Here is a 23381-nt window from a genome sequence, read left to right on the forward strand (position 1 = left end):
TCCCCATTAATGCTAATGTTGAGTTTAATCCTGTATGTCCCATTCTTAATCTAGATATCATTACTTATTTTCTATATCTTCCAAAAAACTGTACTTTTTCCCCTACTGATTTCTCAATACTATAAAACCACCTACCTGTTCTGCTATTTTCCCATCTTTGTTGCCATTCTTGTATTAATTTCCTATTAATCTCAGATTTTATTTCACTTCTACCCAAAGGGACTTTAACTTCCACCATGTTTTTCTTTAATGCCTCTTTTGCTAATTTATCAGCTATTTCATTCCCTATTATCCCGATATGTGCTGGTACCCAAAAAAAATATACAGTTATACCTTCCATTTTCAATCTGTAAAATAAAGTATAAATTTCCATTAACAAATCTTCTCTATTACTTTTTGTAGACTTTATACTTTTAAGAGCTGATGAAGAATCTGAGCAAATTAAAATCCTGTTTGGCCTAACCTGTTCAACCCATTGTAGTCCTACTATAATTGCAGTTAGCTCAGTAGAGTACACAGACAGTTTGTTACTTAGCCTCAAGCTTATTTCTGTCTTAAAATTTGGAATATACACTCCTATGCCCACTTTTTGCTCAATTGGATCCTTAGATCCATCTGTATAAATCTGCACAAAAGAATTAAAGTTTTCTCTCATAAAAACATTAACTCTATAACTATTACTGCATATTTCGTCTGCTTTTTCCCGAGCCTCCAATAATCTCATTTCAACAACAGGTTCAGTAATATTCCACACTGCCACACCACTTAATGGCATGTTAGGACAAATTGCTTCATCCTCTATACCATAATCCTTGACCCACTGTCCATATTTCCAGCCAAAGCTATTTCCTCCATTCTTTTTGTATTTCCAACAGTCATTTAATATTACGCGTGTACAATGATTCTTCTTACCACCTTTTAAGTTAGCCCAATACATCATTGCAAGCTTTTCTCTTCTCAGGTCTAATGGCATTTCCCCCATTTCAACCCTGACAGCATCTAGAGGAGTTGATCTTATAGCTCCACAGCAGATTCTAAGTGCTCTAGATTGTATGTTCTCCAGTTTCTTTAACTGAGATTTAGCTGCATCACCATATACTGCACATCCGTAATCTATGCTAGAACATACTAGGGCTTGATATATACATAACATTGCACTTTTCCTTGCTCCCCATTCATATTTAGTTATTGAGGTCATACAATTTATTACTCTTTTGCATTTATTTTCAATTTTCTTAATATGTTGTTTCCAAGTCATCTTCTCATCAAAGATTAAACCAAGATACTTAAACTCTATCACTCTTTCTAACAGTTGATCATATAATTTCAATGTGATCTGTTCAATTTTCTTTTTCCTTGAGAAAACCATATATTGAGTTTTTGATACTGAAAACTTCATTCCCCAGTCTACTGACCATCTTTCAACTTCATTTATAGTTTCTTGTACTCCTTTAATTACATTTCCTATATTCCTACCTCTTTTCCATATAGCACCATCATCCACATACAATGCCTTCCCAATGCTTGGTTTAACTTTTTCAAATATATCATTGATCATTAAATTAAATAAAATTGGGCTAATCATGCTTCCTTGTGGGGTACCATTCAGGATACAATATGATGCTGATGTTTCTTCACCTATTCTTACCTGAAATGTACATTCAAATAAAAAATCTAATATCCAGTTGTACATTCTCCCACCTACACCAATTCTATCTAACTTAATTAACAGTCCTTCCCTCCATAGAGTGTCATACGCTTTTTCAATATCAAAGAAAACTGCGACAAGAAACGTACTCGGTTACTAGCGTAACCTCGGTTCCCTGAGATGAGGGAACGAGTACTGCGTAAGCTAGCTTACGCTATGGGAAAAGGTCCCCTTTTCTCGAGAATATGAAGCCAAAAATTATCCTTAATTTTTAAATAATGTAAAACGCAATGCTGCAGCACAGCAGACCCAAGCGAAGCGGCTCGCGCGCTTATTGGCTGTGCTGCGGCAACTGCAGCAACCTATGGTGAGGCGGCGGAGAGGAACGAACCAATGCTCTTTGAAAAATATATTGGGCAATGAGCGTTGTCTTCTGAGGCGAAGAGGTCGACCTCTGCCCTGCCGAAGATGCTCGACATCAACTGAACCGTTTGTGGGTGAAGAGACCACTCCCCAGGGGGAACATTCGCCCTGGAAAGCATGTCCGGGCCCCGGTTCAGGATGCCAGGTACATGCGCTGCCTTTAGCGAGCGCAGATTGTAATGTGCCCATGTCAGAAGACGTTCGGTCAGGGTGTGCAAGGTTTCTGACCTGACACCACCCTGGCGATTTATGTAGGCCACCACTGACATGCTCCACCACTGACATGCTGACATCTCCAGACAGTTTATGTGTAACAGTCGCTCCGGGCTCGACCAGAGGCCGGAGGCAGACCTGCCCTCGTACAGGGCGCCCCAACCGAGGTTGGATGCATCTGTCGAGACTACTTTCCATTTCGAGACAGCGCCCGTGCTTACGCCTAACTGATACCAGTTGGCTATTTTCCAAGGGGCCAGAGCTGTGATGCAGCCGTGGGTCACCCTGATGCGCGCGCGGCCGGAAATCCAGGCGCGCGCTGGAACACGGTCTCTCAGCCAGCGCTGTAGTGGGCGCATGCGCAGCAGGCCCAGTTTGAGAACCGCAGAGGCTGATGCCATCAGACCTAGCATTTCCTGAAATCGTTTGAGCGGGTAAAGAGACCCGGCTTTGAACGACACGGCTAGATGCTGAATAGTGAGAGCGCGCTGTGACGTCAGACGCGCTGTACATGTCACAGAGTCTATGTCTATCCCCAAAAAGGAAATCCTCTGGCTGGGAGACAGAGCGCTCTTGACAGTGTTGATCGTGAGACCCAGGCATTCTAAATGGCTGAGGATCCAGGATCTGTGTGTCGTCAGTAGTTCCTCGGAATGGGCTAAAACTAGCCAGTCGTCGAGGTAGTTCAATACTCGCACTCCCCGCATTCTCAGGGGTGCGAGAGCGGCATCCATGCACCGTGTAAACGTACGGGGCGCTACGGAGAGGCCGAATGGAAGAACCATGTACTGATAAGTCTGCCCCTCGAAGGCGAATCTCAAGAATGGCCTGTGATGGGGTGCTATTTGAATGTGAAAGTAAGCGTCTTTCAGATCCACTGAGAAAAACCAATCCCTCGGGCGAATTTGCGCGAGTATTTGTTTGGTAGTTAACATTTTGAACGATCGCGTCATAAGCGCTTTGTTCAAACGTCTGAGATCTAGGATGGGTCTGAGACCGCCATCCTTTTTTGGTACGAGGAAGTAGCGGCTGTAAAAGCCTGACTCGCGCTGCGCAGGGGGGACAGTTTCTATCGCCCCTTTTGCAAGAAGGTTTATCAGTTCCGCGAAGGACGTGTGTCATTTCGCTTTTCACTTTCGTTTCGACCACGGCGCGAAAGCGCGGCGGTCTGCGAGCGAACTGGAGCGAGTAGCCTCGTTTTATTATATTCAAAACCCAATTTGATATGCCGGGGATGGCCTGCCATGCAGCGGCTCGTGCGGCTATGGGTTGAATGTGCTTCGGGCACTGGCCGCCTGTTATGAGGGGACCAGTAGCTCGAGTATGCTGTGCTTGTGACACTGTGGTGACAGCGCTTATTTGTAGGGTTGCGCACTGAGAAGTGGGCACGCGCGCTACATTTAGAGCACCTCCGGCGCGAGCGGGAAGGTGGGCATGAAAGGAGACCCGAGTGTGTCTTTGTGACACTTGGGGGAGTGTGTATACATGTAGGGGTGCGTACTGTGTAGTGGGCACACTGCCTACATAGAAAAAGCTCTTTTTGTGCTCTATTGAGGTCGCCGTGAAAACGGCGTTTGTGTGCAGGCGTGCGTGCATTGTAACAGGCTCGTTTACTGCAGTATAGACATCTCCAACCGCCTTTAGTGAGGGGATTGGAGGAAGCATGTGAGGTTTCTTGTGTGGTGGTCCGGGCTGCAGCGGGATTTAACCACGGTCTTTTCAGCCCGAAGGTCAGGAGGGCTTCGGAGGCTCGGGGTTCAGCACAATCCTGGGCCGAGGTCCCCGTCTCTCTGGCGGTTTGCGGCTCGTAGAGCGAGAGCGGTGCTGGGTTTTGGTCGCTGGGCGAGACTGTAAGTCTGGCTGCGATGGCTTCGAGGTCTGAGGGGGCGGCGCATTTCTACGGCGTCCCACAGCAGAGCTAGAGCGTTTCGGCAGGAAGTGTCTCATTGCCTGTGACGTTTTCTGAGCCTCAGTGAAGCGTTCAGCGAAACCCTTAACCGACTGGCCAAAGAGGCCGGAAGGCGAGATAGGAGAGTCAAGAAAGGCGGATTTGTCGGCGTCTTTCATCTCCGTGAGCGTGAGCCAGAGGTGTCGCTCTAAAACAGCGAGGCTTGCCATGCTTCGGCCGATCGCTTGTGCTGTGGTCTTTGTCGCACGCAGGGCTAGATCAGTAGCGCTGCGGAGATCTTTAAAGTCATAGGTATCTGGGGCAAACTCGTCCAGGTTACGGAGAAGTCTGGCCTGAAAAACCTGCAGCACAGCCATGGTGTGTAGAGCCGAAGCAGCTTGACCAGCGGAGGTGTAAGCTCGGCCAGCGAGAGCTGAGGTGGTGCGGCACGGCTTGGATGGATGCACAGGCTTCGACCGCCATCCTGCGGCTGAGGGCGGGCAGAGGTGTGCAGCAATAGCCTCCTCGAGAGGGGGGAGGCTCTCGTAACCGTGGTCTCGGGCGCCGACGACAGAGGAGAGCGCTGACGAGACAGAAGTCTTCAAGCGTGCGGAGAATGGGGCTTTCCACGACTTCGTGAGTTCATCGTGAACTTCCGGGAAGAAGGGGGCGTTTCTTTGCGGAGGGGCCGAAGGGCGCCCCTGCAAGAACCATTCGTCCAGCCTGCTTTTAGCGGGCTCGTCTGGAGGAGACCAGTCGAGCTGAAGGTCGCTGACAGCCCTTGTAAGCACGCGAGTAAGCTCCGCGTCGATATCAGCGCGTTGTCCGGTGCAGCTGGGTGCTGTAGAGGGGGGGGGGGTCCGCAATGGAGCCCGACCATTCCTCACTACTGGACGCGGCGAGAGAAAGGCTGTCGTGTCTGTCCTCTTCCGCCTCAGGCGCTCCGAAGGAGAAGGGGGCGCTGGTGAGCAGGGACTGGCGCTGCTCGTCCACGAAGAGGACAGGCGAAGGAGAGAGAGCGGGCGAGGCACGCGGGGAGTGTTCCGGCGTGAGCTCGCGTGTAGCAGTGTGCTCAGGCATTCTCTGATCGCGGCGTTTCTTACGCGGCACTTGAGAGAGAAGAGGCGGAGCGGGTGGAGCATCGTGGCTGGTTTGAGCTAATCGAGCCCGCAGGGTCGATATAGCCATGTTGTCGCACTCAGGGCAGCCGCCCTTGGAGAGTGCGCTCTCAGCATGCTCGCGGCCCAGGCAGGAGACACAGATGATGTGGCGGTCCTCGCTGGGCAGAGGGCCTCGGCAGGAAGCGCAGGCCCGAGGCATTTGAAACAACGCCTCGAATTCTGGGGAAAAAAGTGTGATGTAGCGGCAAACACACTAGCTTTGTAAAGGATATAGTCACGCCAGATGGCGCAGCAGGAAGCGAGTGCTGAAGGCGGCGTCGAGATGAAGCACGAGCCGGAGTCCTCAGATCTGCGTTGCAGTGCTATCCCGCTGAGAGGCTTTTCGACGGCGTGTAGAGGCTTCTCCGGAGAAGACAGCGAAGTGCAGGTGAGATCGCTGAAGGAGATGAAATCTGATCCCTATGGTGAAGCGGTGGCTTATATAGTTCCAGCCACGCCTATTTTGGCGCGCTCTGACGTCCAATGGGCGCGAAGCGTCCCCATTGGTTCGTTCCTCTCCGCCGCCTCACCATAGGTTGCTGCAGTTGCCGCAGCACAGCCAATAAGCGCGCGAGCCGCTTCGCTTGGGTCTGCTGTGCTGCAGCACTGCGTTTTACATTATTTAAAAATTAAGGATAATTTTTGGCTTCATATTCTCGAGAAAAGGGGACCTTTTCCCATAGCGTAAGCTAGCTTACGCAGTACGAGAGTACTCTCGAAAGGGAACTCCTTCATTATTAGTGCCTTCCTAACCTCATTTTCAAACAATAAAAGAGCATCCATTGTTGTTCTTTTTTTCCTAAAACCACACTGAACTGGTGTACATCGGTTTGCTTCTTCTTCTTATTTGTTTTTAACGGCGGTTGGCAACCAGCTTTTGGTGCATTACCGCCACCTTCTGCTCCGGAGTGTGAATCAGACAATAGGCTTATAATCTAGTTTCCACATATAAAAAGAAAAAAGAAAAAAAAAATTAGACATAATCATTCATTACCCGACACACTTTCCCATATCCCTGTTTATCTTCATAATCTATTAAACAAACCTGTTTCCCTTAAGAAAGTTAACAATATTCTAACCTGTGCTCTGTCACCTATGCTCATCAATCCTATTAAAGTTAATTCCTGAACCCCTAATTCCCTCAAATTATTCTCCATTATCACTCTCTGTTCCTCATACCTCCTACATCTTATAATTATGTGCTCCACTGACTCCTCTTCTTGACACCACTCACACAAGCCTGTCTCGTGTCTTCCTATCATTTTCAGTGATTTGTTTAGCGCACCGTGCCCCAACCTTAATCTTGTCATTACAGTTTCCTCTCTCCTGTACTCCCCACATTTGGTTGTTTTTTTCCCAGATGATACTTTTGGCCTCTGCTTTACTTATATTAATTAGCATTTCTATATTTCCCTTCTTTAAAGCCTTCTTTGCCAATTCATCCACCTGCTCATTCCCTTTCACCCCTACATGTGCTGGAACCCACATAAATTGAACCTGTCCTCCTCGATTTGCTATCCAGGTAACTGATTGAAGGACTTCATATAACACATCCTGATGGCTTTTTGAGTGAAAAGACCTTAAACTCACTAGGACTGAGGATGAATCGGATAATATCAGCACTTTTTCTTGTCTTGTTTTTTCCACCCACCTTAAAGCAACTAATACCGCTACCATTTCCACTGTGTAAACTCCTAAAAAATCTGACGTTCTTCTATTAATTCCTATTCCTTTAGCAGGAATTGCCACCCCATATCCTGTCACTCCTGTCTCAGGTCTTAGAACCATCTGTATATATATGTATGAATTCTTTATAATCTTTACTTATGTGGTGCTTGAATGCACTTACCAAATCTATTTGATCTTTAACTCTAATAAATACCAGTCAATATCAGGCCAAACAAGTACCCAAGGAGCCACCATCGGATATACAACTGCAGGGCTCATCTTCATATCAAATACTCCAAATTCTTTTGCTACCTCATTGCCTACTCGACTAAAATTATCTCCGTTATATCTTGCATTCTCCCATGTCTCCTGCAACACTACTTATGTGGGGTGGAAATCATTATGTCCCTGCAAATTAGCCCAATAGTTTGTCATCAACTGCCTCCTTCTTAATGCTAACGGCATTTCTCCCATTTCTACCTGTAGTGCAGGTACTGGTGAAGTTTTAAAAGCACCACAACACACTCTTAATGTCTGTGCCTGAATCATATCTAGTTTCTTTAATAAAGATTTGGCTGCTGACCCATAAGCTACACTGCCATAATCCAACACAGATCTTATCAGTGCCACATATTGTTTTTAATGCAGAGCAACTAGCTCCCCAAAAATTTGAATGTTCCAACCCTTTCTAATTCTTTCCCATACATATTTAACTTCATCCCTTCCTTAATTTGTTTCCCGGTGAAAAAGACTGTTTGTGTTTTTTCTATTGAGAACTTAAACCCCCAATCATACCCCCACTCCACCACCTCATCAATTGCTCCTTGTACTTTCCTGATTGCATGCTCCATATTCCTTCCCCTTTTCCCCAATACTCCGTCATCCGCAAACAATGACCTCCCTATATCCATTGGCACCTTTGTGAAGACATCATCAATCAAGATGATAAAAAGTAGTGGGCTAATCACACTGCCTTGAGGCGTTCCATTGCCCACAGCGTACTGACTTGACATGTCTGACCCTATTCGTACTTCAATTTTCCTTTCAAACAGAAAATTCTTTATCCAATTAAAAACTCTTCCACCTACACCCATCAAGTGCAACTTTATTAACAATCCTTCCTTCCACATCATGTCATAAGCTTTTTCTATATCAAAAAACGCTGTAATGACTGATTCCTTATTGGCCTGAGCCTTTCTTATTTCATTTTCCAGTCTTATCACCGAATCCATTGTACTCCTTCCTTTCCTAAAACCACTTTGATAATTTGCTAGCTTTCCACTTTTTTCTAGTATATACGATATAACCTTTCTGTTATCATCCTTTCCATAATTTACATACATTTGATGTTAATGCTATTGGCCTATAACTGGAGGGTTTAGAAGGATCCTTGCCTGGTTTCCTTATTGGAACGACTACTGCCTCTTTCCATGCATTCGGTAGTCTTCCCTCCTCCCACACTCTATTATAAAGGTGCAGCAACTTTAAGAGCGCTCCTTTCCCTAGATGTTTTAGCATCACATAGCATATCTGATCTTTTCCTGGAGATGTTGGTTTAGCTCTATTTATTGCTCTCATCAACTCTGCCATATTAAAAGGTTCATCAATTTTATCATCAGTTTTTTTCCCTCCAGTCTAACACACCTGGATGCTGATCCATTGTTCTTTCCTTTCTCACTTTGCATACTTCTGACCAGAGGTGGGTAGTAACGAGTTACATTTACTTCGTTACATTAACTTGAGTAATTTTTTGGGGTAACTAATACTTTTCGGAGTATATTTAAAGATGGGTACTTTATACTCTTACTTGAGTAAATTTTTGGGGAAAAATCTGTACTTTTACTTCGTTACTGTGGGCGACGCTCCTCTCGTTACTTTATCTTAATGCAATAAATGTTATAAATGATTCAGTTTATTCCAAACGCGCCGTCTACTTTTCTCTGGGCAATGAGCGATGCCCATTCGCGAATGATTCATTCTTTTGAGTCAATTCTGTTCAAAGGCTTGATCAAACCAATTGGCAAACGAGTGAATTGGTTCATGAATCAGTTTGAATGAGTCGTTTAGTTCCCTGCCGCACGCGCTGAGCGTCTGAAGTGGTTCACTCGGAGTTGTAACGTTTAAGAACAGAAAGAGCGTTGAAAACGTGGCTGGAACTGCACTGAATTGAAAGCAAATCTGCAAAGGCTATTATTTGCTTGCGATGGAGATCCTTATTAGATGAACACCGCATGTGCTGTCTACTGTTTAACAGGTAATAACTTGGGCTACATTCAATTACAGTACACGATACCACTGTGACATTAGTTTGTTGTACGTGTGTGGCTTATAACAGAGGGGAGTCAAGTTGAATGCAGCTTCCAAAAGACAAAAAATAGCCGATTAAGATTTTATTTATTTTAATACAATCACACCGGTGCGAGTATGTTTAGCAAGTCATATCATCAGCTGCTAAATTCAGATCTGTGATTGCTTGCTGGCGCTGAGCCAGAGATAGATGTGTTTTTACAGCACTGCACATTATAACCAATCACACATGATTCTTTTGAGCTTATTAAAGCATTGGCCAATCAGAGGTGTTCAGATGAGTCATCGCGAAAATGCCGGTGCTTCCTTCACTCACTCACTGACTGAATACCTCTTTCTGGCGAATTCTCTTGTCAGAAACAACAAAGTGCAGATGTGTGTACGAATCTATAATTAAGATATTGATTTCACAGTGTTAACAGTTTCAGTGATTTTAATGGGAGTTTCTGAGAGTGATTGAAATCTAGACTGTCAGTGAAAATGATCTTTAATAATGTAAATGTTATTTGCTCTTTTTCTGAACAATGAAAGATTAGTAGCAATATTTATATCACATTAACTTTCAATGTTAAATTCACATTTAATATAAAGTCAGTCGTATTAAAAATATGTTATGGCATGACACCTATATCTGTTACTTAAGTAAACAGACAGGGTTTTATAATAAATTACATAAATTGGAGTAAAGGCTGATGAAATGTATACATTTATACACACACACATACATTACATACATTTTATCTATATATCTAAATAAAAATAGGCTCAGTATATATGACCCAAAGTAACTAGTAACTAACTACTTGAGTAGATTTTTTTATCCGATACTCTTTTACTCTTACTCAAGTAACTATTCAAGACTAGTACTTTTACTTGAGTAAATATTTCTAGAAGTACTTTTACTTTTACTTGAGTCCAGTTTTTGGGTACTCTACCCACCTCTGCTTCTGACAGGTTATCTGAACTGTGAATTTTTACAAATGCTTTTGCCATTATCTCTGCCTTATCCTTATTGGAGATTGCTATTCCTTCCTCAGTAATTATAGCTGGAATTTCCCATTCCCTCCGTACTCCTCCCATCCTTTTTATCATTCCCCACACCTCTCCCACAGGCGTTGATCTTCCTATTTCATTGCAAAATTTCTTCCAACTTGCCTTTTTTGCTTGACGTACTGTTCTTCTCACACTAGCCTGCGCCTTCTTATACTGAATCAAATGCTGCATGTTATGGGTGTTTTTTACTAGTTTAAATGCCCTATTCCTGTTTTTAACAACCTGACGACACTCTTCTGTCCACCATGGTACCAGTTTTTTATTCCTCCTTTGTTTATTCTTGGGAATAGATCCACCTGCTGCCATGACTATTGCTGATGTTATTTGTTTGTTTATTTCTTCTATATTTCCAGAAATGTCTATCCGTAATAATGATTCCTCACTTAATTGCTGGAATTTTACCCAATCTGCTCTTCTAAAACCCCATTTAGGTATTCCTTCACCTGGTCTTATTTCCACTCGCTCTCCCACTGCGCATGATACTGGGTAGTGATCGCTGCCCACTGTTGTATTGCTCCAAATATGCCAGTTACTTATTCCAGTCAAGGGATTAGACACTAAAGTAATATCTAATGCCGATTCATTTCCAGTTGTTATGTTTATTCTTGTTCCTCTTCCGTCATTCATACACACTAATTCCTTATCATCCATCAAATCTTCTATAACCCTTCCATTTACATCTGTATGTGAACCCCCCCATATTTTACTGTGAGCATTAAAATCTGCACACCATATTACTTTTTGTCTATTATTTCCTTTTATTATAACCACTTCCTCCCCTCTTTCCCACCATACTACCACAATGTATTCTAGATCCTCTCCCTTTTCTAGTACCCTATATGGAATATTTTGCTTAATAAATGTAGCACACCCTCCTCCTCCTCCCCGTCCCCCATTATCTCTGTCATTCCTTATACCTATATATCCCTGAATCACAAATTCTAAATTTGGTTTTAACCAAGTTTCATGGATACATACTACATCTGGATTTACTTTCCTGTCTTTGATGAAATGTTTGAATTCCTGGCCATTGGCCAGTAAGCTTCTAGCATTCCATTGTAAAATAAAAACCATTATTATAAACCAAGACATGTTGCTTCCTGGCTTGACTGATTGGTAAGGTTCTCCCTCACTTCTTCCCATGTCAGTCCCACTAGTCCTAAATGATTTACTGCTGCTTTGACAACCAGCTGAATTGTATCATTTTTTGATTTAACTTCAGCTGTACTGTTTATCACTCCTGCAATAAACGTCACCAAGTCCTTTTTGTCCACATAAACCTTGTCACTTGTACTTTGTTGTTGTTCTTCCACCCCCAATTCTGCTTGTTTTATGGTAATATTATCATGTATTCTTGACACTCTTGCTGCTTCTGCATAAGTGAACCTTTTTTCCACTCTTATTTTCTGGATTTTATTTTCCTGTCTCATCACCTCACACCCTCCATACGCCACATTATGGCTTCCTCCACAATTACAACATTTTGGTTGCACTCCTGTTCCACACTTTGCGTAGTCATGCTCGCCCCCACATCTTGCACATCTCTTCTTCTCTTTACAGTTATTGGCTATATGTCCAAACCTCTGACAATTAAAACACCTCATTGGTTTTGGCACATACAGTCTCACTGGGTAGCTCATATAACCGAGGTATACCTTTTTTGGCATATTCTCCCCCTCAAATTCAATCAAAACCGTTTCACTATCCCTTTTCACTCCTTCTCTTGTCGCTTTTAATCTTTGTGCACTCACTATTTCCCCCCTTTAATATGTCTCTTAAGTTCTTCCATTCCTACATTCATTGGTATCCCTGAGATCACTCCTTTGCATCCTCCACCATTTCGTGCTCCCACCCTCCTTGTGTTTATCACTTTCAGTTTTCCAATCTCTTTTACTTTGAATGCTTTCTCAAATTGAACTTCATTAGCACACTTGACCAACAAATTTCCATCATTTAGGACCTTTGCATATAATATCTCCCCTATCTTACTTGCCAGATGTTTTGTTAATGCAAATGGGTTGATAATTTTCATGTTCTCTTGATCTTTATCATTGAATCTTATTATGACTAAGATTATCATGTATTTCCTTCTTATTTTGCTCTTGTCCTTCTATCTCACTTTCCAACCCCTCATCATTTTCATTTCTTATTCTTTTATTCCCTTTTGCTTGACTGTCTTTCTTTTTTGAAAGCTCTCCCTTTAATTTTCCCTCATTTTCTTCATTTTTCCCTTCACTATAATCCATTTCTTCCCACCTACCTATGTCTGATACATTCACGAAGCAGTCGTGCTCAACCGCTCCCAATTCAGTGTTTGCAATGTTTTTTGAATTTCCCGCTTTCAGTCGATTACTATTTCCTCGATCACGTCCTGCTGATGTCGCCACCATTCTCCTCTCCTGTCTTTCCTGAGAGTCACTTCCGCTTTCACAGCCAATGAACGGAGAGCCCCTCCCATCGGTTTGCTGCTACTTCCGGGAACTATTTAGAGGCTCCACGAGCCGCCATTGCTGTAAAAAAAAAAAAAAAAAAAAGCGTTCCATTGGAGTCAATGGAGTTGTCGCAACTCTCTCTTTATATGGCTCTGGGAGCAGTTCAAGATGCTAGCGACATTTGCAAACCACCGCTCATGTATCAAACTTTTTCTTGTAGCTCTTCAGCAGCAGCAGCCACCTCTAGTACAGTTTGATGCTAACAGTGAAGACAAGGCCCAGTAACGTTACCAAGCTCCAGTCATCAGCCCAACACACCAGAATGGGCAGGTAGGATTGTCATTCAGAAGAAGAACTAATAGTAATGAAGAACCCTGCTCAATGAAAAATGCCCTGAGATAATTAATGATACCTGATGATTCAGCAATACATTAATGAAATCTTAATTTTTTATTTTGTTTTATATATTTATTTTTATTAGATTTTTTTTCTTTATTTCAATGTTTGGATATTTATGAATACTAAATCTTAAAGAAAAGAGATTCTTACACTGTCCTGTTATTTACTGTTCTAATAAATCTTCACTGTGAAAAACTTGGGCTATTGTTTTTGCACTGAATTGGAAATGATGATGTTTTTAAAAATACAATGAATTACAAGGCTGTAGGGAATTATATTCTGAGGTTTTAATTACATTATTTTAATATAGTCAGTTGTAAACTAAAGTGGGCCGGTCTAAGGCATGAAACTCCAGGGCTGAAAATTAGTCCCAATCCGGCCCTGTTCTAAACCTATTGTTTTATTAACATTTTGATAGTCTTGTTAGCGCTTGATGGACATAATTATTATATTTTACTTTAGAAATTATTAGACAGATGAATTAATAGATTATAATTCATATAAAATGTATCATTTATGTTCATCATAAATATATGCATAATAAATAAACATATATGTTGCATAAACTTTGACATTTTAAAAACATAAAAAAATGCTAAATTATTTGGATTTAATGTAGTCCTAATTTAAGAAAATTAATAAAAAAATAAAATTAATCTAATCCAAGTAACAGCTGCAGAACTGTCACACACACACACACACACACACACACACACACACACACACACACACACACACACACACACACACACAAATACTAATAAGAATTGATCATTTACATACATGAGCATGTTTACTCATGGTGTATTGTTGAGCTGTTAGTTATTCACTGATGATTTGTGTCATCAGCTCATTAGTAGAGTTTTTGCTCTAGAGTTAGCACACTTCTGCCTACTTTATCACAGGGATTACTTACTTTAATACCTAAACCTAAAGACATTCTTTTGATTGATAGCTGGCGTCCAATTTGTTTATTAAACTGTGATTATAAGATAGCAGCTTTGTTACTGGCCAAAAGACTTAATATAGCAGATAAACACATTATTATAACTCAATTAGCTGATAATACCACGCTCTTTAAAAAAAAAACTTGCAGGTCCCTATCGCTCTTGATCTTATTAAAGTGTTCTCAAAAGCTTCTGGCCTTTCTTTGAATTTAGATAAATGTGAACTTCTTCCCTTAAAGTCTTGTTCTGCTCCATTCCTGCACAATATTCCTGATAAGTCTCAAGTGAATTATTTGGGTGTTACAATTTGTAAAGATGTCAGTATGAGAGGAAAATTAAACTTTGATCCAGTAATTACTAAAGCTAAGAAAAAACTTAATTCCTGGCTCCAAAGAGATTTGTCTTTACGAGGAAAGGCTCTCCTCACCAAAGTGGAGGGTATTTCTAGATTGACCTACCCCACTCTTTCTTTGCATGTGGATAAATAATTTTCTGTAGAGGTTGACAGAATGCTTTTTTCCAGTGGAGCTATTGCACTTTTGAAAAACTCAGGTGATTCTTTACTCTCTTCTACCTCTTGGTTACATCCTTGTGAGACAGCAATATGGAAGATATGTTTTTTATCTAGTCCCTCTCTAAGGAATAGAAGGATTAGACAACTTTTTCAGAATTATATTATTACTGTCCCTTCTATAATATCATATTGGAGTAATTGTTTTAATGATATTCCTTGAAAGAAAGTGTGGTCTCTATCCAACAAGTATATAATCACTAATAAGGTTAAAGAGCTATCATTCAAGTTGCTATCGATTTTACCCATTCATTTAAAGAAAATTGTTTCCTGAGTACGATCCCCTATGCTCCTTCTGTGGAGTAAGACGAGTCTGTACCTCACCTTTTTTGGGATTGTGTTCATGTAGCTACTTTTTGGAAAGAAAATTGTCTATTTGTACGTGCTTCTTTATTAGTCAGTTTTTCTTTGGGGTTTAAGGATGTGTTATTTTTGAAGCTTTCCTAATTTGTTCCCACACAAATGATTGAAACATATTGACCCAAACAAATTTTGGTGGAAGAGAACAAATATTAACAAAGAGAGATCTAATTGATTGCTACTGCACTTATCATTAATTAAATCAAATTTATCTTTAAAAAAATGTTTGGAGACCTAAGGTCTAATAAATCAATAAATAATTGTGCATACACATATATATATATATATATATATATATATGAGCAGACTCAGACTCGAGCTCAAGTTGTTAACAACCAAATACAGAATGTGCTGTTAGCACTCCAAACGACAAGGGGGCAGTACTACAAAAAAAGAGGAGAATTCAAAACCTCATCACCGTGCGACCGGAAATAGTCACAACAGAAGCGATGGCAGATTCAGGGTGAGTGTTTGGATTCACAGAAAAATCTAAAACAATCTGTGCTTAATATCTGAAAGACTATTTCTTATTTGTCATTTTTTTGTATACATATAATGTTTTTAATATGTTTGAATAATTATTTTTCCGAATAACCGTATATAAACCGTAGTATATGGGGGATTATGTGAGCTTGTTTTCACATGGTGTGAAAAAATGAAAAATAAGAAATAATCTTTCAGATGTTAATCACAGATTGTATACTATACTATATATCTGACCAACAAACACAAAAAAATAGTAAATGTCACTTACTTGTGTACGACATGAATTATTAAAGCAGACGTACTTAGTTAGGGTTACGTCGAAGTAAAGTGAAATCATTATTTTACAAACTTAAGTAGTCAGGTTTGATACAGAATATCTATACATTTATTAAATCTTAATAAAAAATGTGTGCATGTTTGGTTTGGTTTGTTCAGAAATGAAAAGGTTATCAAGCTCGTTCCTGAAAACCTTCTCAAGAAACGGAAGGCATACCTTGCTATCAAAGCTACTCAAGCCAAACTTGCATTACAGCAGAAGAGAAAAGTGAGAATTCTTTCTTAATAACCAGCTTTTATGAATGGTCCAATAATTGTTTCTGAACAAAACTGAAATTGCCTCAACTTGACCAGGTTCAAAAAGGAATTCCCTTGAAGTTTAAGCGGTTGGAGGAGTTTTTGAAAAACAGCAAGAGGAAGAGTCGAGATGAGACACGGCTCACCAGACTAAAACACAGACCTCCACCTCCCATGCCACCAGCAAAGAAAAGCCTGGTCTTTGCTGTCCGCATCAGAGAGTAATGTCCACTTATGCATCATTCACAATGAGATTAAAGGGATGGATGACCCAAAAGTGGAAATTCTGTCATTTAATCACCTTCATGTCATTCTAAACCTGATGGAAAAAGTATATTAGACTCAACTGATATTTATTCCGTTAACAAAAACTATTTTCAAAATACTGTATCTTCTTTTATGAAATGTTTGGCAGTGAGATGAAAGAGTGGAATGATTTTCATTTTTGGTCAAACTATTCCTTTAAGATTCCTTCAAGACTATTGCTTTATTGATTGTTCCAAATCGGTTGGAACTTTTTTTTTAAAAATTTTTTTATTCTCTTTTTTTTTTTTTGCTTTGTAGGATCAAAGGTGTGAGCCACAAAGTGATCAGGGCAATTCAAATGCTAAGGGTAAGGAAGATCTTCAGTGGCACGTTTGTGAAAGTCAGCAAGGCTTCTATAAAAATGCTTAAGACTGTGGAGCCCTATGTTGCTTGGGGGTGAGTACTCATAAAATGTCCATTTTATTAAAAAAAATATCTGAACAGATTTTAAAAACACCAGATCTGCAGATTGGCTTTGACCTTCATCTACTGTTGTTGAGTCTTCCAGACTGTAGATGGGGACAAAAATTCCCATCTAGCATATTCCATCGGTTTAGGTTTATTTGGATTTAAAGGACTGGCAGCTTTTTTTTTTTTTTTTTTGTGAATTTACCTTATTTAATTTATTGATGTGATCTCTTATCAGTTATCCCAACTTGAAATCAGTCCGTGAGCTGATATTGAAAAGAGGTCTGGCAAGAGTTGATAAGAGAAAGATTCCTCTGACTGACAATACACTCATTGAACAGCATCTCGGTAAGTCTTTGACACATTTAATTCAGTGGGAGATTGGGGATTTTGGTGTACCTAACAAAATTTGAAGAATGAGCAGTACCATGTAAAAGGAATTTTGTAATCAGCTTTTTCAAAAAGGGGGCAGTGTAAATTATATTGTACCTGACAATAATCACAATGAATTGGGAAACAGTGACTATAAACGTACAGGTGCTGGTCGTATACATTCATTACACAAAGACTGATATATCAAATGTTTATTTCTTTTAATTTTAATGATTATAACTGACAACTAAGGAAAATTCCAAATTCAGTATGTCAGAAAATTAGAATATTGTGAAAAGGTTCAATATTGAAGACACCTGGTGCCACACTCTAATAAGCTAATTAACTCGAAACACCTGCAAAGTCCTTTAAATGGTCTCTCAGTCTAGTTCTGTAGGCTAGACAATCATGGGGTAGACTGCTGACTTGACAGTTGTCCAAAAGATGGCCATTGACACCTTGCACAAGGAGGGCAAGACACAAAAGGTCATTGCATAAGAGGCTGGCTGTTCACAGAGCTCTGTGTCCAAGCACATTAATAGAGAGGCGAAGGGAAGGAAAAGATGTGGTAGAAAAAAAGTGTACAAGCAATAGGGATAACCACACCCTGGAGAGGATTGAGAAACAAAACCCATTCAAAAATGTGGGGGAGATTCACAAAGAGTGGACTGCAGCTGGAGTCAGTGCTTCAAGAACCACTACGCACAGATGTCTGCAAGACATGGGTTTCAGCTGTCGCATTCCTTGTGTCAAGCCACTCTTGAACAACAGAGAGTGTCAGAAGCATCTCGCTTCAAAAAGGACTGGACTGCTGCTGAGTGGTCCAAAGTTATGTTCTCTGATGAAAGTAAATTTTGCATTTCCTTTGGAAATCAGTGTCCCAGAATCTGGAGGAAGAGAAGAGAGGCACACAATCCACGTTGCTTGAGGTCCAGTGTAAAGTTTCCACAGTCCATGATGGTTTGCGATGCCATGTCATCTGCTGGTGTTGGTCCACTGTGTTTTCTGAGGTCCAAGGTCAACACAGCCGTATACCAAGAAGTTTTAGAGCACTTCATGATTCCCGCTGCTGACCAACTTTATGGAGATGCAGGTTTCATTTTCCAGCAGGACTTGGCACCTGCACACAGTGCCAAAGCTGGAAGGACCATGGTATGCCTGTTCTTAAATGGCCAGAAAATTCGCCTAACCTTAACCCCATAGAAAATCTATGGGGTTATTGGGAAGAGGAAGATGCGATATGCCAGACCCAACAATGCAGAAGAGCTGAAGGCCACTATCAGAGCAACCTGGGATCTCATAACACCTGAGCAGTGCCACAGACTGATCGACTCCATGCCACGCCGCATTGCTGCAGTAATTCAGACAAAAGTAGCCCCCACTAAGTATTGAGTGCTGTGCATGCTCATATTTTCATGTTCATACTTTTCAGTTGGCCAAGATTTCTAAAAATCCTTTTTTTGTATTGGTCTTAAGTAATATTCTTATTTTCTGACATACTGAATTTGGGATTTTCCTTAGTTGTCGGTTATAATCATCAAAATTAAAAGAAATAAACATTTGAAATATATCAGTCTGTATGTAATGAATGAATATAATATACAAGTTTCACTTTTTGAATGGAATTAGTGAAATAAATCAACTTTTTGATGATATTCTAATTATATGACCAACACCTGTAAATGATTTAAACAGACCGTAGCAAAACAAAATCCTAGTAAATTTGTAATGACAATTATCTAATAGGCTTCATATATTTATACTACCGTTTAAAATTAAATGTATAGTCTGAATGGGTTTCTTCTGTTTGTGTCTCAAGGACAATATGGTATCATCTGTTTGGAGGACCTTATCCATGAGATTTATTCTGCTGGAAAGAACTTCAGGTTTGTCAACAACTTCCTGTATCCGTTCCGTTTATCAGTACCACGACATGCTGCTAGAGACAAAGTTGGACTCATGAAAGATATTGGTGATCCTGGACCCAGAGCTGAGGACATAAACACAGTCATCAGGAAACTCAACTGAACCAATGGACCGTTATTTTGTCACCTTTGTCAATGTCCTTTTTTGAGAATAAATGTTTATTCAGAAGCAGTGTTGGGGGTAATGCTTTACAAGTAACTCAAGTTACATAATCAGATTACATTTTTCAAGTAACTAGTAAAGTAACACATTACTTTTTAATTTACAAGATATCAGGGTTATTTTTTCAAATAAGTAACACCAGTTACTTTTTTCAGTCCCACTTTATATTAAGTGTCCCTAATACCCGTGTACTTACGTAGTAACTAGAGGTGTACGTAGTATGTAACCACAGTGTAAGTACACATTGGTACATAGTAGCTACAGCTCTAATGTCTGTGTAACTACACATATGTAACAACCCACTGAATGATTTGTGAAATATAAATGTATAACCGGACATTGGTAAGAAAACTTTTTAGTAATGAAAGTACAAATGTGTAACAGGACTAACAGCACTTTTTGATAAAGTGTTAAACTTTCTATTATACTTATCATGTTATTAATCTGATGTTACACAGCAGCGCCCACTAAGTTGGGCTCTACATATAAATTGTGGTTGGTGTCCAGAATGTTATATTTGATATTAAACCTACCCATCCCCACCCCCCTGGATCCCATTTCCACCCCTAAACCTACCCATCTCCACCCCCTGGATCCTATTTCACCCATATAACTACCCATCTCCACCCACAAATGGTTCCAATTACTCTTATACATATTGTTGTTACAAAATGTAGTTATATATGTCCTTTTAAACATTTGTACTTGCACAAACCGTTCGGAGGGTTGTTACATGTGTAGTTAGAGAAATATTACAGCTGTAGATACTTTGTACCAATGTGTACTTACACTGTGGTTACATACTACCTACACATGTAGTTACGTTGTAAGTACACAGGTATAAGGGACACTTAATATAAAGTGGGACCCTTTTTCCCATTTTTCGATTGAAAGAGCTACTGTTCCCTTGTTGAGGGAAATCAGGATTCTTAATGTAGTTCTAGACTAAATGTGAACATGCATTGATTAATCTCATGTACTCACAAAAAAAATATCAGATTTAGTTAAGTCCTCAAAATTAATAAAAACAAAAGCAATTCAGAATATTACTCAAAGTTTTAATAATTAAATATGTTAAATGATACAAATATCTTGTATATGTGTAAATATATGTAAATATCAAGTTGATTAACCATTTTGCTGCTGACCTTCAATGATCCAATTCAAACAAATTAATAAGCAAAAATTACACAAGATAAAGTAACATTTCTTCTTATATGTATTGCTGAAGTTTGTTGAACTTCTATGTTCTACTGTACAGACGTGAATTTACATTTCCTTCAGCCTGAGACTTTTGGTGTGAAAGGGCTTTTACATTTGCCAAAAATATTACTTTTTATATTAAAAGTAAACAAGCAAGCCCAGCACACGGTCACACACTTTAACTAAAATGTTACAAATTGATATCCATGCTATTTTAAGAGTTAGATTTTATATATATATATATATATATATATATATATATTATATGTGTATATATATATATATATATATATATACACACATACATATATATATATATATATATATACACATACATATATATATATATATATATACACATACATATATATATATATATATATACACATACATATATATGTATATATATATACATATATATATATATGTATATATATATAAATGCAAATTCAACGAGGATGAGAGGAAAATTTCAACATCAGATATTCATGGAGTCAACTATGGAGTTTTTTAGTTTTGTTTTGAGTTATACAGAAAATATAAATTTTTACATAACATCACGTAGTGATAACATTTACAGAGAAAATAGTTTTACATACATTGTGTTTCCTTTGTTACATCACATTATAATTTAGAAAGGATGAGAAATTTGGTTTGCAAAGTGCCCACTGATTCTATTGTATTCCTTTTAATGGAATTAAATCAACTTGATGATATTCTAATTATATGACCAGCGCCTGTATACACACACACCCACACACTCTTAAAAATAGAGGTGCTTTAAAAGGTTCTTCACAGTGATGCCATAGAAGAACCATTTTTGGTTCCACAAAGAACCGTTCAGTCATAGGTTCTTTAAAGAACCATCTTTTTCTTACCTTTTTATAATCTGTAGAAACTTCTTTCGCCACAAAAAACCTCTTGAGAAACAGAAGGGTTCTTCAGATGTTAAATGTTCTTTATGGAACCATTTAGATAAAAATTTTCTTCTATGGCATTGTGAAACACCTTTATTTTAAGAGTGTAGAGAGAGAGACATTATGTTGCACAGGTTTGTTTAAGTTGAATAAATTTTAAACTTTTGAATTTTGTGGATTGAAAAAAAAAACATTAATTTATTTGACCATTGTCTCGGTTCAAGATTAATATGGATGGTTTTAGAAACAATCAGTTTAGGGGAAGTCGTGGCCTAATGGTTAGAGAGTCGGACTCCCAATCGAAAGGTTGTGGGTTCGAGTCCCGGGCCGGCAGGAATTGTGGGTGGGGGGAGTGCATGTACAGTTCTCTCTCCACCTTCAATACCACGACTTAGGTGCCCTTGAGCAAGGCATCGAACCCCCAACTGCTCCCCGGGCGCCGCAGCATAAATGGCTGCCCACTGCTCCGGGTGTGTGCTCACAGTGTGTGTGTGTGTGTGTGTTCACTGCTCTGTGTGTGTGCATTTCGGATGGGTTAAATGCAGAGCACAAATTCTGAGTATGGGTCACCATAATATATTATTGCTTAGACAGTGGCGGTTCTACACGGAGGTCTAGGGAGGCCCGTGCCTCTGTAGACATGTCCCTGGCCACCCCCGTGCTGAAAAAAAAGTAATATGATTTTACATGCGAGCGCCAAAAGCGGAACTAATGTGACGCAACGTTCTACACGGGTAAATTAGTGCAGCGCACCCAAACACTTATGATGTGTCTGAAATCGCTCACTCATTCCCTCATTCACTAATCCCTATATGTATGGCAGTTGAGTTCACTATATCAGGAAGGAGTGAACAAATAAATAAGTGAACGGATTCAGACAGTGACGTATAGCCTACACTGCGCGTGAGACTTGGAGCTGTTGCAAAAACATTGCCATATGTACTTTTATATTACATGTACCTAATTTTAGAAAATAATACTCAAAATTACTTTATATTGCAGTTATACATACCTCCGCATCAGCTTTGTGGTTTCATCGATGGTACATTATTATTATTTTTTTTTTGTAATGCTTTATGTTCATAATCATTAAATGCTATTAAAATAAAGTACTGAGAACAAAAATAAACACACATAAACACGTTCATGTATTTATTATTTTTAGTATCTTGACACTCGCTCAAGCAGCGTTTTGAGCAAGATGGTTGTAGAGCGTCCTCATATCGTCCATTTACAGCAGGATCATGCATGGTAAAAGTCCAATATTATATACTCACATTATAATGCTTGATCTGTAGATAAAAAGGCTGTGGATTTGCATAAAATGACTTTATTTTGTGTATTTGTATTTTATGTCTGTTGCTGTTTTTAAAAGACTCGCTTCTGCCTGTTAGATCACACACGTTTTAAAAGCCGTAAACTTTGAAAATCACTTTGTGAGCTCAGTTTTGAAGCGTTTCATATTATCATGGTTTTGCGCACTGAAAGATTATTAAAAGCTTATTATATTTTTAGCCTGCACAATACATTTAAAATAAGCATAATTTAATTGTATATTATTTCTGTGTAGTGTAGTGTAGTGTAAGCATTATAAATATATACACTTCTGAATTCTTGACATTCATATATAAATATTAAATTGTGAAATGTATGATTGCCTGATTGAATTTTATAAGAGTACTAATAGTAATTTGTTTTTATTAACATGTTAAGATTGTGTACAATTACTGTGTAGGTTTTTTCAATAATTACTTTTTGTATTTATTTGCATTACATTTAAATAAAATATGTTGCCATTTTTAATGTGCCCCTCTGGTTAAACACTGGCCCCTCCTTGGCCCCCCTAGTAAAATTTATCTAGAGCCGCCACTAGAATGTTATAGGCGTTAATAACCTAATGCTCAATAAAGTTGGAAATATTTTTTTAAATGAGAAAAAAAATGGTTTGCAGGCAGATCA

At 39.5% G+C, this 23381-nt stretch overlaps 1 protein-coding gene and 1 long non-coding RNA gene across 2 annotated transcripts; one reads left to right on the top strand and one right to left on the bottom strand.

Moving 5' to 3' along the window:
* Positions 1 to 316: 316 nt before the first annotated feature.
* On the bottom strand, positions 317 to 16524 carry LOC132092268 (uncharacterized). The gene is made up of 3 exons (XR_009422204.1): positions 16361 to 16524; positions 488 to 696; positions 317 to 449 (listed from the first exon to the last, which is right to left on the bottom strand). It is a non-coding gene; the product is annotated as an uncharacterized LOC132092268 (long non-coding RNA).
* Positions 15484 to 19308, top strand: rpl7l1 (ribosomal protein L7-like 1). The gene is made up of 6 exons (XM_059498434.1): positions 15484 to 15532; positions 15991 to 16099; positions 16186 to 16349; positions 16693 to 16830; positions 17081 to 17190; positions 19034 to 19308. Exons 1-6 carry the CDS (start codon positions 15519 to 15521, stop codon positions 19240 to 19242), a joined length of 744 nt encoding a protein of 247 aa, XP_059354417.1. The 5' UTR covers positions 15484 to 15518; the 3' UTR covers positions 19243 to 19308.
* The last annotated feature ends 4073 nt before the right edge of the window (positions 19309 to 23381 follow it).

The sequence above is a fragment of the Carassius carassius genome, chromosome 18 (assembly GCF_963082965.1).
Source record: "Carassius carassius chromosome 18, fCarCar2.1, whole genome shotgun sequence".
NCBI classification, from domain to species: Eukaryota; Metazoa; Chordata; class Actinopteri; order Cypriniformes; family Cyprinidae; genus Carassius; species Carassius carassius.

Excerpts from the sequence above, each read along its gene's own strand:
- rpl7l1 (XM_059498434.1), top strand. Across the intron at positions 16,100-16,185 it reads CATTACAGCAGAAGAGAAAA|GTTCAAAAAGGAATTCCCTT; the intron begins GTGAGAATTCTT and ends CAACTTGACCAG. Across the intron at positions 16,350-16,692 it reads TTTGCTGTCCGCATCAGAGA|GATCAAAGGTGTGAGCCACA; the intron begins GTAATGTCCACT and ends TTTGCTTTGTAG.